At 44.1% G+C, this 21,267-nt stretch overlaps 3 protein-coding genes across 4 annotated transcripts; 2 read left to right on the top strand and 1 right to left on the bottom strand.

The window, feature by feature from the left end:
* Positions 1 to 103: 103 nt before the first annotated feature.
* LOC106576587 (zinc finger protein 595) lies at positions 104 to 6,805 on the top strand. Its single transcript, XM_014153823.2, has 9 exons — positions 104 to 404; positions 802 to 1,004; positions 1,259 to 1,351; positions 1,462 to 1,557; positions 1,732 to 1,842; positions 2,011 to 2,128; positions 2,236 to 2,899; positions 3,001 to 3,059; positions 4,863 to 6,805. Exons 1-9 carry the CDS (start codon positions 371 to 373, stop codon positions 6,374 to 6,376), a joined length of 2,892 nt encoding a protein of 963 aa, XP_014009298.2. The 5' UTR covers positions 104 to 370; the 3' UTR covers positions 6,377 to 6,805.
* Positions 6,806 to 7,038: 233 nt separating this feature from the next.
* LOC106576585 (zinc finger protein 311) lies at positions 7,039 to 16,776 on the top strand. Its single transcript, XM_014153821.2, has 9 exons — positions 7,039 to 7,325; positions 8,936 to 9,132; positions 9,814 to 9,912; positions 10,039 to 10,134; positions 10,262 to 10,372; positions 10,511 to 10,634; positions 10,735 to 11,860; positions 13,919 to 13,971; positions 14,135 to 16,776. Exons 1-9 carry the CDS (start codon positions 7,292 to 7,294, stop codon positions 15,094 to 15,096), a joined length of 2,802 nt encoding a protein of 933 aa, XP_014009296.2. The 5' UTR covers positions 7,039 to 7,291; the 3' UTR covers positions 15,097 to 16,776.
* Positions 16,335 to 21,267, bottom strand: apex1 (APEX nuclease (multifunctional DNA repair enzyme) 1). 2 transcript variants are annotated; one of them, NM_001141755.1, is given in 5 exon segments: positions 16,335 to 18,165; positions 18,281 to 18,473; positions 20,349 to 20,515; positions 20,663 to 20,804; positions 21,204 to 21,267. In NM_001141755.1, coding segments are annotated over 4 exon segments (939 nt in total). In that variant the 5' UTR covers positions 20,727 to 20,804; positions 21,204 to 21,267; the 3' UTR covers positions 16,335 to 17,650.

Below are 21,267 nucleotides of genomic sequence, written 5' to 3'. Positions count from 1 at the left end.
ATTTTGTCTCATCAGCACTCCCAGAGGCAAAACTTCTGTATCTTTAACGAAGTATTCCTTATTAAAAGAAGAGAAAAGTTAATAAAAGTAACGTTGCTTATTTTGTCTTGCGGTAGGCTACAATATTTTTCAAAAGGAAATCAACTAAAATCTAACAGAGCCATGTTAGTAGTAATGTAGGCCGGCAGCTTGGGGGGCTTATTCTATGACTTTTATTTTGGAAAAGGTACAGGCGGAACGAAAATTGAGTCCAGTCTTGGGTACCGGAAGTTTTGGGGAAGTAGATCGATGTTACTTTGCTCGTTAGGGAGCAGTCAAATAATTTTGTTTTCAAATTATTCTGCGCTTTTACATAAGTATATTTATAGCCATGGATGCATGTGGACTATCTAAAGACATCAGTGGTGTGTAAGAAAATAACTTCTAGCTAACGTTACCATGCTAGCTAATATCTGCCCGATAGCTAACTATGACACTTTTTCTATCATTTGATAGCCGGCTAAAATCGGTTATGACTGCATTGTTAAGCCAAGTGTGCTTGTAATCCTCTAACCTGACTAGCTATCAATTTAAAGTAAAGACAATTTGAATAGTATTGCTTAATGCAAATTAATCCGGACAAAGGCTAATGTCTGATGCTAGTCTTCCATTCTATGGAGCCCCATCCTGTAACGACTGGATGAGAAATGATTGTCCGCATCATTAGCTGACAGACATAGTGATATATTACCACTGTATATATTTTGAACAGTGTTCTGACTTCTGATTGAATGTTTGTCCATTTGTACACCAACATTTCAGATCCAGTTCTCAGTCCTTCTTCTCTGCACCTCCTGGTTCCACCATTGCGGCTCCTGTCTGCTGCCATGTGGCAGGTGGCACAGCAAAGAGATGTGAGGCACTATGAGAAGTTGGAGGAGTTTGTGACTCTGGTGACAGAGGCCATTCCAGAGCTGCTGAGCCACAGACATAGAGCTCAGCTCATTCTAGGTCTGAGAGCACGGGTGAGACACGAGTCAGGGGGCATAGGGTTATTCGGTTGGATGGAGATCCCTGAAAAGCGCAAATGAAATATATTGAACAGAAGAGAATTTCCTATGAGTAGAGAATTGGGTCTGTTCTATACATTATGTAACTGTCTGCAATCCTATGAATGGGTACTCCCCACCTGAGTTGATTGAGAGATGACAATGACATGGTTTCTCCAGCTACAGGTTTGTACCACAGTTAATACTTGTTTCTACTGTGTGTGATTCAGTTGGTTCTGGAGCTGTGCCGAGGCCCTGCTGACCCTCAAACCATCCAACCTTACCTGGACAGAATGCCCACTGTTACTCCAGGATGCACAGGAGTAAGTGGGCTATAGTCCTTTTAGAACAGAATTTGGTTGTTTTCCAAGTGGATTTGAGTGCACACATCCACTATGTGATGAGATGATTGTATCTGTTTACTGTCTTGCAGTACAGAGATGCAGAAGTGGAAGCATCTGAATCCAATTTTGTGGTGCTTGTCCAATCACTGCTAAAGGACCCTGTCGAGAGGGAGTGCTTCTTTCAGGTACTTTTACACTCGGCGCTGTGAGCCTCTTGCAGGACCGCGCAGCTTACGTCAAGGTTTTGTTGAAAACAATGGGAGTGTCTCACTCCCGGGAAAAGTTACTCGTCCAGGCCTTCAAGAAAAAAGTGACAATCCATCACCTTTCCTTCATTTAAATAATGTTTCCCCCAACAGGAGGTGTTCCCGGAACAATATGGCCGACATTATGACACAGCGGTGCAGACGTTAACATGGGAGTTTCTCTCCAGACTGGAACAACTGTTTCCAGTACCAGACCTCAAGCAGGTATTGAGCATTATGGCATACATAGCTTCTGGCAATTTAGCCTTTCTGATATTGGATGTAGCATAAATCTAGCACAGGTTAGGAATAGTACATTTTGGGAAGACAAACAATTATTTAGGCTACGTTGATTGAATATAAAATGCATTTCTAAAAGACATTCCTTTTCAGACGGCGACATGGCTCAGCTCTGCCCCTTCAGTCCTGGAGGAGTGTATGCAGTCGACCCCAGAGAATCTGAACCTCATTCTCCTGCACCATAAGAGTTTTGGACATTTAAAAGAACCTTGTAAGTCTCCTGTAATGATTACCAAATCATGATGCAACGTTTTGTAGCACAGTACTGTTTAAAACTCGCAGGTCTTTTTATAACAGTCCTTATTTTCTCTCGTTTAGCTGCTCTCTCCTCCTCCATGGGTGACAACATCCTCTCCTCTCTGTCCACCCCTAAAATGGTGGTCACCACTGAGCCGACCACTTTTGTCATCCGGTCAGAGTCGTCACATAACTCAGCAGACGTGCTGGGCCCCATGTCTTTAGAGGACACAGATGCTGTAGTAGTAACTGTTTACACAGAAGTGGAGGTTGGAACAGAGGTGGAAGAAGAGATTGTAGAGACAATGAACGAGGAATACGTATCGTCAAACGCCTCTCCACTGCGGGAGGAGGTGGTTGAACTTAAAGCTGAGGATATGAATCTGGAGATGACAGTCGTTGAAGAATATGGCTACGTGGGGGAGGAGATGAATGCAGCCGAGGAAGAGATGGACACAGTGAGTGTTCTGGTGGAGCAAGCAGATGAAGCCGTTAATATCAGTGAAGACATTGGAACTGCGACAGAGACACTAGCAGTCAAAAAGGATGTCCAAGATGAGGTGGTGGCAGATCAGGGCGGCCAATCAGAGACTGTGAATGTGTGTGTGAACCAGGAAGGGAAGGACACGTCCCATGTGGTCAACTTTCAAACCCAACAGCCTGCGACGTCAACTGTGAGGCGGTCTACACGGCTGCAGTCGAAGACACCAAGAACTTGGCGGAGGAAAAAGAACACTGAGAACAAGTATGAGTGATGATTAGAAAATAGGAGTACTGTCATTTAAAAAGGAATCTGCCATTTTGTCATCAAATTAGTGATATTTTTGTGTTCGTTTTTAATCACAGGAACAACGGTGAGGCCTCAAGCGTGGTTTATGTCATCTCACCCAGGGGAAGAGAAGCTGGTAATAATGAGCTCTCCAACTATTCTGACAGTGACTATTCTGACAGTAATCAGGGAAATGGTTATATACAGTGAAGTTGGAAGTTTACATACACTTAGGTTGGAGTCATTAAAACTCATTTTTCAACCACTCCACAAATTTCCTGTTAGCAAACTATAGTTTTGGCAAGTCGGTTAGGACATCTACTTTGTGCATGACACAAGTAATTGTGCCAACAATTGTTTACAGACAGATTATTTCACTTATAATTCACTGTAACAATTCTAGTGGGTCAGAAGTTGACATACACTAAGTTGACTGTGCCTTTAAACAGCTTGGAAAATTCCAGAAAATGATGTCACAGCTTTAGAAGCTTCTGATAGGCTAACTGACATCATTTGAGTCAATTGGAGGGGTACCTGCGGATGTATTTCAAGGCCTACCTTCAAATGCAGTGTCTCTTTGCTTGACATCATGGGAAAATCAAAATAGATCAGCCCAGCCAAAAATTGTAGACCTACACAAGTCTGGTTCATCCTTGGGAGCAATTTCCAAATGCCTGAATGTACCACGTTCGTCTACAATAGTACGCAAGTATAAACACCATGGGACCACGCAGCCGTCATACCGCTCAGGAAGGAGACGCGTTCTGTCTCCTAGAGATGAATGTACTTTGGTGCGAAAATTGCAAATAAATCCCAGAACAACAGCAAAGGACCTTGTGAAGATGCTGGAGGAAACGGGTACAAAAGTATCTATATCCACAGTAAAACGAGTCCTATAACGACATAACCTGAAAGGCCGCTCAGCAAGGCAGAAGCAACTGCTCCAAAACCGCCATAAAAAAGCCAGACTACGGTTTGAAACTGCACATAGGGACAAAGATCGTACTTTTTGGAGAAATGTCCTCTGATCTGATGGCACAAAAATAGAACTGTTTGGTCATAATGACCATTGTTATGTTTTGGAGGAATAAGGGAGAGGCTGCAAGCTGAAGAACACCATCCCAACTGTGAAACACGGGGGTGGCAGCAGCATGTTGTGGGGGTGCTTTGCTGCAGGAGGAACTGATGCACTTCACAAAATAGATGGCATCATGAGGAGGGAAAATTATGTGGTTATATTGAAGCAACATCTCAAGACATCAGTCAGGAAATTAAATCTTGGTCGCAAATGGGTCTTCTAAATGGACAATGACCCCAAGCATACTTCCAAAGTTGTGGCAAAATGGCTTAAGGACAACAAAGTCAAGGTATCGGACTGGCCATCACAAAGCCCTGACCTCAATCCTATAGAAAATCTTTGGGCAGAACTGAAAAAGCATGTGCGAGCAAGAAGGCCTACAAACCTGACTCAGTTACACCAGCTCTATCAGGAGGAATGGTCCAAAATTCACCCAACTTATTGTGGGAAGCTTGTGGAAGGCTACCCAAAATGTTTGATCCAAGTTAAACAATTTAAAGGCAATGCTACCAAATACTAATTGACTGCATGTAAACTTCTGACCCACTGGGAATGTCATTCTCTGCTATTATTCTGACATTTCACATTCTTAAAATAAAGTGGTGATCCTAACTGACCTAAGACAGGGAATTCTTACTAGGATTAAATGTCAGGAATTGTGAAACTGAGTTTAAATGTATTTGGCTAAGGTGTATGTAAACTTCTGAGGGACCAACATTTTCAAAAAATTATGTTTGGAAGAGATGTATGTTTACATGTCTTTCATTGTGTGGTCTCAATATATTTTTCAATGAGCATGCCCTTTATTTCATTCCCAAGCCATGCAAATAAAACATGCCTTGTCTGACTTCTGTCTCCCAGGTGGATCTGACAAGGTGACCCCCTTTACCTGCCCTAAGTGTGCCTACCACAGTCTGGAGGAAAAGAGCCTTCACCTCCACATGCAAAGCATTCACACAGAGGAGTACAACAAGCCCAATGTGTCTGGGAAAAACAGAGCAGAGGTTTCACCATGTCCCGATAACACTGGCCAGATATCCACATCAATCAAACCTCTCCTTTCTTCAAAAACTTTAACTGAAAACTCTGAGAATCAAACCGGTAATGCTGGGACTCCCACGAAAGCACAAGGCTACCATAAGGCCCACACATGCGGCACGTGCGGTAGGATCTTCACTCGCTCCTCAGATGTGAGGAGACACCAGCTCACCCACACGGGTGAGAGACCTTTCCACTGCTCTCAATGCGACAGGACCTTCCAGCATTCGTGGGACCTGACCAAGCATGAGAAGAAACATGGTGGGACATCCATCTCTTTCCCCTGCCAGCAGTGCGGGAGCTCCTTTGCCAACCTCCGCTCTTTGACAGCCCACCATAGAAGTTCCCACCTGGGCGAGAGCGACCTGCCCCACCTCTGCTCCATCTGTGGCAAGAGCTTCCCCTCCTCCTTGGATTTACTGGAGCACAGGAAGAGCCACGGGACCAGCCTCCAGTACATCTGCCAGCAGTGTGGCGAAAGCTTCCACTCCCTGCTGGCTCGCTCCCAACACCGGCAGACCCACCTGGTAAAGCGGCAGTTCAAGTGCCCGCACTGCGACAAGAGCTATACGCGCAAAGCTGATGTGAAGAGGCACATGTTCTCCCACAGCGGCGAGCGACCGCACCAGTGTAACCAGTGTGGGAGATGCTTTTCCTTCCTCTTCCTGCTCAAGAAACACCAAATAGTTCACACGGGCGAGAGGCCTTTCCAGTGCTCCTACTGTCCCAAGAGGTTCACATTGATATCCATCCTGAGCAGACATGAGAGAATGCACACCGGGGAGAGACCCTTCCTCTGCTCTCAGTGTGGGAAGAGCTTTCTGTCCCAGGGGGAGCTGTCCAAGCACCACCGCTCCCACACTGATGAGAGACCGTACGCTTGCAATCAGTGTGACAAGAGGTTTAAGAGCAAAAAATCCCAACAGGAACATATCATCTCCCACACCGGCGTGCGCCCTTACCCTTGCTCTTATTGTGGGAAAGGATTCACCAAACCATACGCTCTGACCAGGCACCATCTCATACACACAGGGGAAAGACCATTCCCCTGCGTCCACTGTGGGAAGACGTTTCTCACCCCCGCAGAGGTACAACTACACATCCGCATTCACACAGGGGAACGCCCTTACCCCTGCCCTGATTGTCAGCTGAAGTTTAGGAGTTCGTCAGACTTGGCACGACACAAACGCTTTCATACAGGGGTGCAGACATTTGTCTGTAACCAGTGTATGAAAAACTTTCCCACCTCGTCCAAACTGAAGAAACACATGGAGAACCACTCAGGGACAGAGGCAGTCCAGAGCTCAGACTTTGGAGAAAATTCCAACCAAGCGTGAAGTAAGGGCAGCAGCACAATTGGCAAAAATGGCAGACACAATTAAAGTAAATTTACCTTCACAGCTATTATATTCTACAATGTCTCTGTCAAGGAAGATCTTTCAACACCATTAGATCTCTAAAATAAGATATCTTGTCAGTCTGGCTCATGGCCATTGAATATAGCTGTCAATGTATTATTTTGTGTCTGATCAAAGGGAGTTGCAACTCCATGTCCTTGGCTTATTTTATTGTGAAACTGTATATGCTCAGCATCTTAAATGCAACCGTTTTAAACTGTAAAAAGAGTGCTATGATCATCCAATTAGTAGTCAATCAGTAGCTGGTCTATTGGAAGCGCTGGTAAATTAAAATGTCTAACTTTTGAAGAATGTCAAAGATTAGTAAAATGTTCTGTTATGTAATGAACAGCCTTAGGTGGATGCCAACTTGTCTCCTTGTCTTTACAGTTCCCAGTACAATACATGTATTTTGTTCTACTTTGTAGCCCTCTGTCTCGCTGACACGCATACCAGTAATTAAAATGAAATCAGTTGGGCGGGGAGAACAGGTTAGGCCCATGTAGTGAAAACAATAGGCTTTGAGTAGCTTTGTGCAGAAGATCTGTTGGATGCCGGTTGAATCATAACTTGGTGAACTATCCGATGCATTTCCGATGACAGTACCCGTTGTGACGCGCAGTAATTCCAGGATCACTTCCGGATTGCTTGTCGTTCATGGCTATAAGCATGTTATTAACTGGTTTACAATTATATTAGTAAAACATTCGTAGACAAAGCAAACGTAGTGTACACAACATTATTTGCTACAATATGCAGCGTTCAGGAAGGAACCGATGCATTAAATCCCGTCGTCTAATGGGATCTTCCATCTAACTTTTGTGACAACAGTCAGCATTTGGCTCACGCGACAAAATGGACTCGGAATTTTCGGCAGCGGACAATGCAGGTAGGCGATATCTAATAAATGACCATGCAAATATTCCAGCCGCTGCATATACTATTTTTGCTACTTGAGTTATTGTGGGGTATGTTCAGCAAGACACCATGTTCACAGCTTGTTTGCAGTCAAAAATGAAGTCCACTGGACACAAGCAGTACTCGTATATTTCTACAACAATTATGAACATTTTCTCCACTGAATATGCCCCAGTACCCATAATTAAGATGCATAAGCTACATTCAATTACACAAGACTGTTGTGAAACGTTATTTAACAATTTCAGATAATGCACTAGCTATGTTGCAGATTGATTTCAAAATTGTTTACAATGTTCTTTTGAAATACTCTTTCCACGCCAATGAAGGTACAACACATGACAAAGTTTGGACACCTGCTCGTCGAACATCTCATTGAAAAGTCATGGGCATTAATATGGAGTTGGTCCCCCCCCTTTGCTGCTATAACAGCCTCCACTAGACATCCTGTGAAGGCTTTCCACTAGAGGTTGGAAAATTGCTGCGGGGACTGGCTTCCATTTAGCCACGAGCATTAGTGAGGTCGGGCACTGATGTTGGGCGATTAGGCCTGGCTCACAGTCGGCGTTCCAATTCATCCCAGAGGTGTTCGTTGAGGTCAGGGCTCAGTGCAGGCTAGTCAAGTTCTTACAGACCGATCTCGACAAACCATTTCTCTATGGATCTCGCTTTGTGCACGGGGGCATTGTCATGCTGAAACAGGAAAGGTCCTTCCCCAAACGTTTGCCACAAAGTTGAAAGGACAGAATTGTCTAGAATGTCATTGAATGCTTTCAGTGTTAAGATGTCCCTTCACTGGAATTAAGGGGCTGAGCCTGAACCATGAAAAACAACCCTAGACCATTATTCCTCCTCCACCAAACTTTATAGTTGACACTGCATTTGGGCAGGTAGTGTTCTCCTGGACTCCGCCAAACCCAGATTCGTTGTTGGACTACCAGATGGTGAAGCGTGATTCATCATTCCAGAGAACGCTCCAGAGTCCAGTGGCGGCAAGCTTTACACCACTCCAGCTGACGCTTGGCATTGCGCATGGTGACCTTAGGCTTGTGTGCAGCTGCTCAGCCATGGAAACCCATTTCACGAAGCTCCCAACAAACAGTTCTTGTGCTGACATTGCTTCCAGAGGCAGTTTGAAACTCTATAGTGAGTTTTGCAACCAAGGACCGACAAATTGTACGAGCTATGCGCTTCAGCACTCGACGGTCTCGTTCTTGTGTGGCCGAGCTGTTGTTGCTCCCAGAGTTTCCACTTCACAATAACAACACTTACAGTTGACTGGGGCAGCTCTAGCAGGGCAGAAATTTGAAGAACTGACTTGTTGGAAAGTTGCCATTCTATGACGGTGCCACGTTGAAAGTCACTGAGCTCTTCAGGAAGGCTATTCTACTGAAAATTGTTTGTCTGAAGATTGCATGGCCGTGTGCTAGATTTTATACATCTGTCAGCAACTGGTGTAGCTGAAATAGCCAAATCCACTAATTTGAAGGGGTGTCCACATACATATATATATATACAGTGTATGCGTTTGACGTTCTGTCTGATTGCACCCTTATTATTAATTTTTCCATGCTGTTTTAGGTCTCCCTCTCCTCTCCCTCTGCCTCTTGGTTCCACCCATTCAGCTTATGTCAGCGTCCATATGGCAGGTGGTGCAACAGCGAGATGCCATGAATTATGCAATGCTGGCAGAGTTTGTCTCCCTGGTGACAGAGATGGTCCCAGAGTTGCTGATCTATAGGCACAGGGCCCAACTTATTTTGGGATTGCGAGCAAGGGTGAGTGTTACAACGTTAATGAGTGAGTGTAGAAGCATGGATAGACCCCTATTGTATTAGGATTCCTTTTAGAATCCAAGAGTGGAAGATTTAGTCTCGTCTAGGCACACTACTTTCAAAACAGGCCCTTTACAAGTCAGAATGTTGAATAAACTTCATTTGGCCATACTTTACCTGTTGTCTGTTGATTTTTATCCTTATGTCGGAGGTAATTGGTGACAAAATATCCACAGGGAAGTGTTATTAGCCCGACTTTCAGGACGCTGGTCTGTATATGTTTTCAATACTGATGCATGGGACGTAAACACTTGCACAATATCTAAACAATGGCCAAACGTTGACAACTTTTCATTTGCAGTATATCGCATGCGCTTCCAGCTGATTGCGAAGGGGACATGCTTCGGTCGACAACGTTCGGCTATTGTTTGCATATTGTGCATCATGTGCAATGCGTCAGGAGATGTTCTCTTCATTTCCTACTGCCAAAAGGACAAGCATGGACAACCGGTAAATTGAGTGTAAATATCATTTTATTCAACATTCTGGCTTGTAGAGACTACTGCATATTTTTTAGGGCGACTTTTTCCGACTGAAAAGCCATGGGGTAACCATGGTAACAGTCTGACGTACTACAACTATATAACTAATGAATAACGGTGCATGGGGTATGTGTTATTGCAGCACATTCTGGAGTTGTGTCGCAGTGAGCATCCTGTAGAACCTCAGGTCATCTTAACCCAGCTGTACATGATTCAACCACTTACCCACGTCAGTAATGATGTAAGTTGATCTTCAAAGAGTACCTTCTTCCTGGAGGAGTAGACTGGAATAACTGTGGAGTGAAATGCACTGCTATAGATAAACTGTGTGTTGGACAAATGTGTCCTTATTTGATGTATCCTACAGGTAAGTGACACAGAGGTGGAGGAGTCAGAGACTCATTTTCTGGAGCTGGTCCAGACCCTGCTTAAAGACCCTGATGAGAGAGAGCATTTTTTCACAGTGAGACTTCACAGAACACATGTCCTCTTGCATTGGATTTACAGGTCAATGAAGTAAAGTGTTTTGCATTGCATTTACCTGTATATTAACCCCTCCACATGATTTTTCTTCCTCATCTGTCCCTCAGGAGATATTCCCAGTGGAGTATGGACCACAATATGACATCGAGCTGCAGACTCTACTGTGGGAGTTCCTGTCCAGATTGTTTCAACTGTTACCGACCCCTGACCTCACACAGGTGAGGGAAAGAATACCTTCCATTCACACCTACTGTTTAATAATCATTGTGCTGTACCAGATTAATTAAACTGTGTAAGGAACCATGTGAAGTGGAATATTCAGTAGATACATATCTATTATTTGATCTATCCCCCAGACAATAGCATGGCTCGGTACTGCCCCCTCAGTCTTGGATGATTGTGCCCATGTTATATCTCATCCAGCAGATCTGAAGAGTCTGCTTCAGCACCATAAACGTCTTGGACATTTGGAGCAACATGGTGGGTGACACGTAGTAAAAGTATGCATCATATTTTAAAACTGCACGTGTCATTCATCCAAATGGATTGACTTTAATTGTAGCATCTTCTCTTTGAACAGTACCCCCCTGCGCCATGGGCGACTGCATCCTGTCCTCTCTCTCCATCCCGCCACACAGTAGAACGGTGATCAGCACTGAGCAGACCAGCTGTCACAACCAGTCAGAACCCTCGCAGGAGTTTGTTGATGACTTCGAGGTGGAAATTGTAACTCTGACAGATTATGAAGAGGTTGAATTAGGTTTGAGTCAGGAGGTGGAGGATGGGAACGATGATGAAGGGCAGACCATGGAGGACAAGGAAGAAGAGCCTAAAAAAACGTCTGCTGAAGAAGTGGAGGAAGAGGAGAAAGTGATGGAGGACCATGAAGAGAGGGGCTTGGAGAGCAACTCGCATCTAGAAGAAGCCGAGGATGACCCAGCATCCTCCCATCACCAAACATCCTCTGGGCCCCACATCTGCTCAGTCTGTGAGAAGAGCTTCAAGTTTGCCTCTGCACTAATAGCCCATCAGGTCATCCATACAGGAGAGCGCCCGTATGTGTGCAATCTGTGCGGACGGTGTTTCTCCTTCAGGCAGTCTCTGGACAGGCACAAACAGACACATAAGGATGGGCGCGTTTACGACTGCTTGATCTGTGGGGAGACCTTTCAGTCCTTGTCAGCCCGCACAGAGCACAAGAAGAGTCATATGGAAGAAGGCGCTTACCAGTGCTCACAGTGCCACAGGAAGTTCAACTGGGCATCGGCCATGGTGAGACACCTGAAGGCTCACACAGAGGGCACTGAGGTCAAAACGCAGGAACTTACAAAAAGCCTGAAGTCTGAGAAAGATGATATAGGGATTAAAGAGATTGTAGGAGAGGTGGCTATTGAGCCCCCTGAAACAGACCTGGTGTTGGAGGATGGAGGGAAATCCTGTCACAATCCACAGGAAGGAGCGGATCACAAACAACAGGAAGGAGATGGTCAGTCCACTTCGTCTGAGCCTGCAGTGTTGGTGCCTGGACTTCTGGACAAGGTCGTAACACTTGTCAAGGTCCGTACCAGTGGTAGGAAAACGAAACCGACCTTGAAGGTGCAGATGGTGAACCTGCAGAAGCTCAAGGGAAAGGTTGCCACCCCAAAGAGGATGATGGGTGGAAGCTTGATGAACCCCCAGGGTTTCACACCATTGCATTTTAAGAGGTAAAGTAGATGGATGCAGACAGTTTAAGGTTAAATACAGTGCCTTGCGAAAGTATTCGGCCCCCTTGAACTTTTCGACCTTTTGCCACATTTCAGGCTTCAAACATAAAGATATAAAACTGTAATTTTTTGTGAAGAATCAACAACAAGTGGGACACAATTATGAAGTGGAACAAAATTTATTGTATATTTCAAACTTTTTTAACAAATAAAAAACTGAAAAATTGGCCGTGCAAAATTATTCAGCCCCTTTACTTTCAGTGCAGCAAACTCTCTCCAGAAGTTCAGTGAGGATCTCTGAATGATCCAATGTTGACCTAAATGACTAATGATGATAAATAGAATCCACCTGTGTGTAATCAAGTCTCCGTATAAATGCACCTGCTCTGTGATAGTCTCAGAGGTACGTTTAAAGCGCAGAGAGCATCATGAAGAACAAGGAACACACCAGGCAGGTCCGAGATACTGTTGTGGAGAAGTTTAAAGCCAGATTTGGATACAAAAAGATTTCCCAAGATTTAAACATCCCAAGGAGCACTGTGCAAGCGATAATATTGAAATGGAAGGAGTATCAGACCACTGCAAATCTACGAAGACCCGGCCGTCCCTCTAAACTTTCAGCTCATACAAGGAGAAGACTGATCAGAGATGCAGCCAAGAGGCCCATGATCACTCTGGATGAACTGCAGAGATCTACAGCTGAGGTGGGAGACTCTGTCCATAGGACAACAATCAGTCGTATACTGCACAAATCTGGCCTTTATGGAAGAGTGGCAAGAAGAAAGCCATTTCTTAAAGATATCCATAAAAAGTGTTGTTTAAAGTTTGCCACTAGCCACCTGGGAGACACACCAAACATGTGGAAGAAGGTGCTCTGGTCAGATGAAACCAAAATCTAACTTTTTGGCAACAATGCAAAACGTTATGTTTGGCGTAAAAGCAACACAGCTCATCACCCTGAACACACCATCCCCACTGTCAAACATGGTGGTGGCAGCATCATGGTTTGGGCCTGCTTTTCTTCAGCAGGGGCAGGGAAGATGGTTAAAATTGATGGGAAGATGGATGGAGCCAAATACAGGACCATTCTGGAAGAAAACCTGATGGAGTCTGCAAAAGACCTGAGACTGGGACGGAGATTTGTCTTCCAACAAGACAATGATCCAAAACATAAAGCAAAATCTACAATGGAATGGTTCACAAATAAACATATCCAGGTGTTAGAATGGCCAAGTCAAAGTCCAGACCTGAATCCAATCGAGAATCTGTGGAAAGAACTGAAAACTGCTGTTCACAAACGCTCTCCATCCAACCTCACTGGGCTCGAGCTGTTTTGCAAGGAGGAATGGGCAAAAATTTCAGTCTCTCGATGTGCAAAACTGATAGAGACATACCCCAAGCGACTTACAGCTGTATTCGCAGCAAAACGTGGCGCTACAAAGTATTAACTTAAGGGGGCTGAATAATTTTGCATGCCCAATTTTTCCGTTTTTTATTTGTTAAAAAAGTTTGAAATATCCAATAAATTTCGTTCCACTTCATGATTGTGTCCCACTTGTTGTTGATTCTTCACAAAAAATTACAGTTTTATATCTTTGTTTGAAGCCTGAAATGTGGCAAAAGGTCAAAGTTCAAGGGGGCCGAATACTTTCGCAAGGCACTGTAAGTTTGGTATTTTAAGTGAAAAATAAGATGTAACTTAACTGTCATCTCATGGCATTAATGCTCTAGGCGGGCAATTCCACGGTAACAGAGCGACACTGAGACTTCAAATTTTTTTTTTACTTTAAAATATGTCAAACAAAAAACTAAGTTTGGTAACAGACAACACGAACAGCACAAACTGTCATTCTGTTACCAAACTACTGTTTTTCAAGTAAATGTATCCTTGTAAAATTCTCTGTGGAAATTGTTCAATGTTGTCCTTGTGCATAGTTGTATGGTTTGTTTAACTTTGCAATAATTTTTGTTTGACATTCATTTTAAAGTGAAAAATCTGAGTCTGTGTCACTCTGTTACCTTGGAATTGCCCTCTACCTACTTGTTTATCTTCAACAGTGAGGAACACTCCTATGGCTCACCAGTGGTCTCAACAAAGGAAGGAGACACAGGTGCATGTATTACCTTATCAGTTTGCATAAGTGTGTAATTGTTAGGTTTGTTGAGTGGTTACCTACATGTATTATTTTGTTACATACATTGCTTAAACAATTGTTTGTATCCTGCCCTTATTGAATCCATCAGGTTTTCACTTTTACTTTGTTGGTCCTTCAGGGTGGTGTCCATTCTCCTGTCCCGAGTGCTCATTCGTCAACTCAGACGAGGCGTCCGTCCAGCAGCACATTGAGACGAACCACTCGGGGGAAGCGCAGGAAGATGCTCAGTCCGCTCCGCACCAAACAGGCCAAGCTGGACGCTATGATTGCCCAGACTGTAACAGCAGCTACAAGTTTCAGTCCTTACTGAAATACCATCGGCGCGTCCACACCGGCGAGCGCCCGTACGTGTGCCCTCAGTGCGGACGGCGCTTCTCCTTCAAGCAGTCACTAGAGAGGCACAAACAGACACACAAGGATGGGCGCAAGCATGACTGTCTGATCTGTGGGCAGAACTTCAAGTCCTTGTCAGCGTACACAGAGCACAAGAAGAACCACATGGAGAACGGTGTGTATCGGTGTTCGGAATGCGACCGGCGGTTCTCCTGGAAGTCTGCGCTGGTAAGACACCTCCGGACTCACACGGACAACGCCACCGAGGCTGAGCTCTCTTACAAATGCCCAAGGTGTGACTTGGGATTCAGCAGTAGTACGTACCTTAACAGGCACCTGCTCACACACCAAGAGGAGAGGTTGCATGTCTGCAGCTGTGGCAAGAACTTTGCCTACAAGGCTGCTCTGACCTCACACCAGCGCACCCACCTGAAAGAGAGGCCACACCAGTGCAAGCAGTGTGGAAAGGGTTTCCTCTACAAGGGAGGGCTGGTAAGTCACATGAAGATCCACTCCGAAGAAATGCCTTTCATGTGCTCATTCTGCGGGAAGAGCTTCAAGAGGGAGAGGAACATGAAGAAACACGAACGCTGCCACACCAGGGAGAACGTGTTCAGCTGCTCGCAGTGCGACAAGACCTTTGTGTACAAGGCCACACTGACCAGGCACGAGCTAACCCACTCGGGGAGAGACCGTTCCTGTGCTCCGATTGTGGCAAAGGGTTTTTCTCCCATGCGGAGCTTCTAAAGCATGAGCGCTTCCACACGGGCCACAAGCCGTTCCAGTGCTCCCACTGCGGGAAGCAGTTCACCCAGTCCTGCTACCTGACCATTCACCTGCGCTACCACACAGGGGTACGTCCTTACTCCTGCACCCATTGTGACAAGAGCTTTCTCAGCGCCAACCGTCTAAAGAGACACCTGAGAACCCACACAGGAGAGAAACCCTACCTGTGTTCAGAGTGTGGGAAAGGTTTCAAACAGTCATATCACCTCAAGATGCACCAGCAGACTCATGCCACTAAGATTTGCTGAGGCATGATTGTGTCTCTGTCCAGACTTCAGTCAATTGATTTGGTAGAATGTAATGGTGAGTTAGCTGTCGACTGTGTAGACAACCAGGAGTGTTAAAATATAAATACTGAATAAAAATATAAATTCAATATGCAACAAATTCAAAGATTTAAGTGAGTTACACTTCATATAAGGAAATCATTCAATTGAAATAAATTCATTAGGCCATAATCTATGGATTTCACATGAATGGGCAGGGGTGCAGCCATGGGTGGGCCTAAGCCCTCCCAGGCCCACCCACTGGGGAGCCAGGCCCAGCCAGTCAGAATGAGTTTTTCCTCTCAAAAGGGCTTAATTACAGACAGAAATACTCCTCCGTTTCATCAGCTGTGGGTGGCTGGTCTCAGATGATCCCGCAGGTGAAGAAGCCGGATATGGAGGTCCTGGGCTGTCGTGGTTACACGTGGTCTGCGGTTGTGAGACCACCAACAGCTCTGGTGGACATTCCTGCAGTCAGCATACCAATTGCATGTTCCCTCAACTTGACGCCTCATCTGTGGCATTGTGTTGTGACAAAACTGCACATTTTAAAGTGGCCTTTTATGGTCCCCAGCACAAGGTGCACCTGTGAGCTCCCATCAGATCCTTAGGCTCCCGAGTGGCACAGCATCTCAGTGCTAGAGGCGTCTCTACAGACCCTGGTTCGATCACAACCGGCCGTGATCGGGAGTCCCATAGGGCGGCGGACAATTGGCCCAGCGTCTTCCGGGATTAGGGGAGAGTTTGGCCATCATTTTAAAATAAGAATTTGCTCTTAATTAACTGATGTGCCTGGTTAAATAATGATCATGCTGTTTAATCAGCTTCTTGATATGTCACACCTGTCAGGTGGATATATTATTTTGGCAAAGTAGAAATGTTCCCTAACATGGACGTAAACAATTTTGTGCAAGAAAATTGAGAGAAATAAGCTTTTTGTGAGTGTGAAACATACCTGGGATTTTTTTATTTCGGCACATGAAACATGATTACACGTTGTTTATATTTTTGTTCAGTATATTAGTGATAATTCCTAATCTAAGGATTCATGAAATGCATTTGAATTCTTTCTGGCTTTCCTCAGCTGAAATAATGATAGAAATACTGTGTCATTGTTACTCATCAAGGCACATACAGCTCTTCTGTGAGCTGAATCATTCATGTGACACAACTTTGGCCTGGATTAAATCTGTAGAGTGCTGGCTGCAATTAATCCCGGACAAAATGTTGTTTTTGGCTAATTATAATAATGTAGAAGTACTAAAAGAATTGTGCCTCGTGTCCTTCTGCTAAAATGCATTTCATATGTATAGTACATTGTATTTTCATAGTTGTAGCTCAAATGAGTTTAATGAAAAGACTTCGATGAACAATACAAATTGTTACTGTCTTCTGTAATGAAAACCTCATTTAAAAAAAAAAAGCAAACTCAAGCATACTTAAAACTAAACTTTGTTAGATGCATGGGTACATTTATCATCTATAAACTTATGCTATGGTTTAGGATTCTATTTTGGATTTTTTTTACGAAACAGGCATGTCTTAAACATTGCTCTGGACATTGGCAGTAAGGGGTGAGATTCCACTGACATTGGTCTCATATCAGCTTTGCAGAGGTTGAACCATTTGACAATCTTAACACTGGCCATCAATCTGGGTCTGAATGTTTGCATGCTAAATCTGTACCATGATTTAATTGATCAATATTCACTCAATGGTAATGACTTCATTACCATTATATATAATATTCATTAACAAAATAGGACTCACATTCCCTTCAAAGGAGCGAGCAATGTTTCAATGACAGACTAGCAGTTATTTAGCACCAACACCAGATTCACATGGTTAAAGAACACAATGCCTCAGAGGACTTGCAGGGATTATGCAATTTGTTACCAGATGTCACTTAGGAGTGCATTGTGTGGGTGGAAAAGTAAAGGACAGTATTGAATAGTCACTTCAAATAGGTGACAGGACAATTGTGACTAGTTTATCAAATTTAAGATTTGAGGTGAAAGTAAACTCATTTGAGAATCTGTTTCAGTAGAAACGTGTTTCCAGGTTCTGATGTTTCACTCATGTTGAGTGTGCACACCGGCATACAGATTAGTTTCAGTAGTTAGGAATGCCATGACTTCATCTGAGGTCCGCCACCTAGGTCACATTTAACATGAGAAAACAATGCATGGCCACAACGCCAAAACTATTGAACTGGGAAACAATTGATCCAGCACTTTGGCCAGACTGATCTACACAACCATGTGTAGAGTGATGGGGCAGTGGTCACTACCCATAGCTTGGTTGCGGATCTTGCTATCGCAAAGGCCTGGCAGTAGAGCAGAGGACAGCACAAAGTAGTCCAGACGCCAGCCTACGTTCTTAGACCGAGAGTTCATCATGTAGGTCCAGAAGGTGTAAGCGTTGGCCTGCTCGGGGTACAGCTCGCGGAAGCTGTCGGTGAAGCCTGCAGCCAGCAGCTGATTGAAGCCCTCACGCTCCTCTGCTGTGAAGCCTGCGTTTTTTTTGTTGCCTTTGGAGTTCTTCAGGTCGATCTCCTCATGGGCTACGTTCAGATCGCCACACAGCACCAGGGGCTTGCGCTTGTCCAGGTCGCTCAGGTAGGCCTTGAACTCCACGTCCCAGGTCTTGCGATAGTCCAGGCGCACCAGGCCTCGGCCAGAGTTGGGCACGTAGGCGGTGACCAGGAAGAAGGTGGGGAACTCAGCAGTGATAACACGGCCCTCCTTATCATGCTCCTCTTTACCTGCAGACAGATTGGGGATAGGCAGGTTAACTAGGACACCTGGAGAGAAGTCTGAATGAGTAAAGTTAAGACGTTCACAGCCAACTAGAGTAACCAGGATCAGCCATTCACTCACCAATGCCATAGGTTACTTTGAGGGGCTCAGTCTTGCACAGCATAGCTACCCCACTATAGCCCTCCTTCTCATCGGAGCCAGCCCAGTACTTGTGGGGGAACTCGGGCATGGAGGTGATTTCATCAGGAAGGGACTTCTCAGCGCACTTCGTCTCCTGCAGGCACAGCACATCCGGGGCCTCGTCACGCACCCACTGGGCAAGAGAGAGGGAAAATAACCAGTCAGCTCCTTCACATTGCACTGCCATTTATCAGTGTTTAAAAGGTGCAGCCACTGTGCAGATTAATGAACCAGACAATGGTATTTAACAGAAGTTCATAGACACTCAATGTTTAAATCTCATGCATTGCATAACTATAGTGCGTGGACTTATTTCACATATGTAGTTAACTTCTTAAAGTTTAGGGGGCAGTATTTTCACTGCCGGATGAAAAAAGTACCCAAATTAAACTGGTTACTACTCTGGCCCAGAAACTATAATATGCATATTATTAGTAGATTTGGATAGAAAACACTGAAGTTTCTAAAACTGTTTGAATGATGTCTGTGAGTATAACAGAACTAATATGGCAGGCAAAAAGTGGGAGATCTGAGAATTGTAGTTCTTTTGAATCCCTATCGAAACTACAGTGTGTGTGGGGTCACGTTGCACTTCCTAAGGCTTCCATTGGCTGTCAAAAGCCTTCAGAAAGTTTTTTTTTCATCATTCTCCTGTAACCGGGCAGAGAATAGGAGCTCAGTCAATGAGTGGACTGCCTGAGGACCAAGGACTTGGTGATGTGTGAGCCCGATAGCATGCCCCTCCTTTTTCTTCTGGAATGAATACGCTATTGTCCGGTTGGAATATTATCACATTTTTACGTTAAAAATACCATAAAGATTGATTGTAAACAACGTTTGACATGCTTCTACTAACGGTAATGGAACATTTTGACTTTTCGTGTTTCGAATTACGCTCGCGCATTATGCCTTTGGATAGTGACCTTAACGCACGAACAAAATGGAGGTATTTGGACATAAATATGTATTATTTCGAACAAAAACAACATTTCTTGTGGAAGTAGCAGTCCTGGGAGTGCATTCTGACGAACATCAGCAAAGGTAAGAGAATATTTCTAATACTAATTCTGAGTTTAGGTGACCCCAGAACTTGGCAGGTGTCTGTATAGCTTGCTTTGATGGCGAGCTATGTACTCAGAATATTGAAAAATATGCTTTCACCGAAAAGCTATTTTAAAATCTGACACAGCGGTTGCATCAAGGAGTACTGTATCTATAATTCTTAAAATAATTATGTATTTTGTCAACGTTTATGATGAGTATTTTTGTAAATTGATGTGCTCATTCACCGGAAGTTTTTGGTGGGAATACATTTTCTGAACATCACGCGCCAATGTAAAATGCTGTTTTTGGATATAAATATGAACTTTATCGAACAAAACATACATGTATTGTGTAACATGATGTCCTAGGAGTGTCATCTGATGAAGATCGTCAAAGGTTAGTGCTTCATTTAGCTGTGTTTTGGGTTTTTGTGACATATCTCCTTGCTTGGAAAATGGCTGTGTGGTTATTTTTGTCTATGTACTCTCCTAACAATCTAATGATTTGCTTTCGCTGTAAAGCCTTTTTGAAATCGGACAATGTGGTTACATTAACCTGTCTGGGCTAGGGGGCAGTATTAACCTGTCTGGGCTAGGGGGCAGTATTTTCACGGCCGGATAAAAAACGTACCCGATTTAAACTGGTTACTACATTACTACTCTTCTATGCACTATAGTTCTACTAACCGGTGCCCCCTCGACTAACCGGTGCCCCTACACATTGACTCTGTACCAGTACCCCTGTATATAATCTCGCTATTGTTATTTTATTGCTGCTCTTTAACTATGTTATTTTTATTTCTTATTCCTATTTTTTAAACTGCATTGTTGGTTAGGGGCTTGTAAGTAAGCATTTCAATTTAAGGTCTACACCTGTTGTATTTGGCACACGTGACTAATACAATTTTATTTCTAGCGCAATGCCAAGTCGTCATGCAGCTTTGGACTCTGGTTCCCAAACTCACATCAAGGCCCTTCTTCTTGACCCAAGCTCTGAGCCCATCCACATTCCAGGAGGTGATCTTCATGTTAGCAGCACGACCATCTTTGCTGTTCATCTTATCAGGAGGGTCACTGTACAGAATGGGGGCCTCTGGTTCCTTGACCTTCTTTCCTTTCTTGGCAGCGGGAGCTGTAAGGTGACAGAGAAAACAGGAGGGGTAATGACACTGATGTAACAGTATGTTCTTTTCATTTTTATTCTGTTCTGCTTCAGACATACTGTAAGTAAGATACATATCGCAAAAAACAGGAAACATTAATTGACTAGACGTCTCACCTGTGCCGTTGTCATGGTCACCATCTCCAGCCTCCTGCTCATTTGTCTTTGCTCTTTTCGACATACTTGCACTCGTTGTTATCCCACACACGCCCCGAAGACACACAACACGCACGCACACACAAGTACACACGCGCCGCCGCTGGGAAAAGAAAAACATTATCTAGTTATTAGCTTTATTTATAGCAGCCAATTTAGCAAATACTATAGCGACGCTTAGCTCATCAGCTACTGCCACAATAGCTACTAGTTTGTACGCCAGATGTGATAGATGTTTACATTACTGCATTACATATCCATTTAACAATTCTGTAACTACTGCAAAAACAGGCGAATCTTTGATAAAAAGCTAGTTAGCTAGGACATATACATAACTTTATGTGCGGCCTATGGCTCAATCCATGTCGAATGAAGATCGAGTCTGAATAAATGGGGGAAATGTGCACGAGCAATCAGGCAGAAAATGAATGCAACTAATGTTGCTACTACTACTTCTTTGCAAATTAAGAATTGAACTAGAGAGAACCCAAACTATTCTTACTTTGCTTTTTCACAACAAAGGATCAACCGTGTCACACTCGCGCAGTCACTCCTCCAAAACAAAG

The sequence above is a fragment of the Salmo salar genome, chromosome ssa17 (assembly GCF_905237065.1).
Source record: "Salmo salar chromosome ssa17, Ssal_v3.1, whole genome shotgun sequence".
NCBI classification, from domain to species: Eukaryota; Metazoa; Chordata; class Actinopteri; order Salmoniformes; family Salmonidae; genus Salmo; species Salmo salar.
The sequence above is the reverse complement of the archived record's forward strand: the minus strand, read 5'-3'. Positions and strand labels throughout refer to the sequence as shown.

Coding starts and splice junctions, on each gene's coding strand:
- LOC106576585 (XM_014153821.2), top strand. CDS start 7,292: ATGGACTCGGAATTTTCGGCAGCGGACAATGCAG. Junction 10,373..10,510: donor CGACCCCTGACCTCACACAG/GTGAGGGAAAGA, acceptor TCTATCCCCCAG/ACAATAGCATGGCTCGGTAC. Junction 10,635..10,734: donor TGGACATTTGGAGCAACATG/GTGGGTGACACG, acceptor CTCTTTGAACAG/TACCCCCCTGCGCCATGGGC.
- LOC106576587 (XM_014153823.2), top strand. CDS start 371: ATGGATGCATGTGGACTATCTAAAGACATCAGTG. Junction 405..801: donor ACTATCTAAAGACATCAGTG/GTGTGTAAGAAA, acceptor CCAACATTTCAG/ATCCAGTTCTCAGTCCTTCT. Junction 1,352..1,461: donor TTACTCCAGGATGCACAGGA/GTAAGTGGGCTA, acceptor ACTGTCTTGCAG/TACAGAGATGCAGAAGTGGA.
- apex1 (XM_045698488.1), bottom strand. CDS start 20,822: ATGTTTTTCTTTTCCCAGCGGCGGCGCGTGTGTACTTGTGTGTGCGTG. Junction 20,516..20,662: donor TGACCATGACAACGGCACAG/GTGAGACGTCTA, acceptor GTCACCTTACAG/CTCCCGCTGCCAAGAAAGGA. Junction 18,474..20,348: donor TCAAGAAGAAGGGCCTTGAT/GTGAGTTTGGGA, acceptor TCTCTTGCCCAG/TGGGTGCGTGACGAGGCCCC.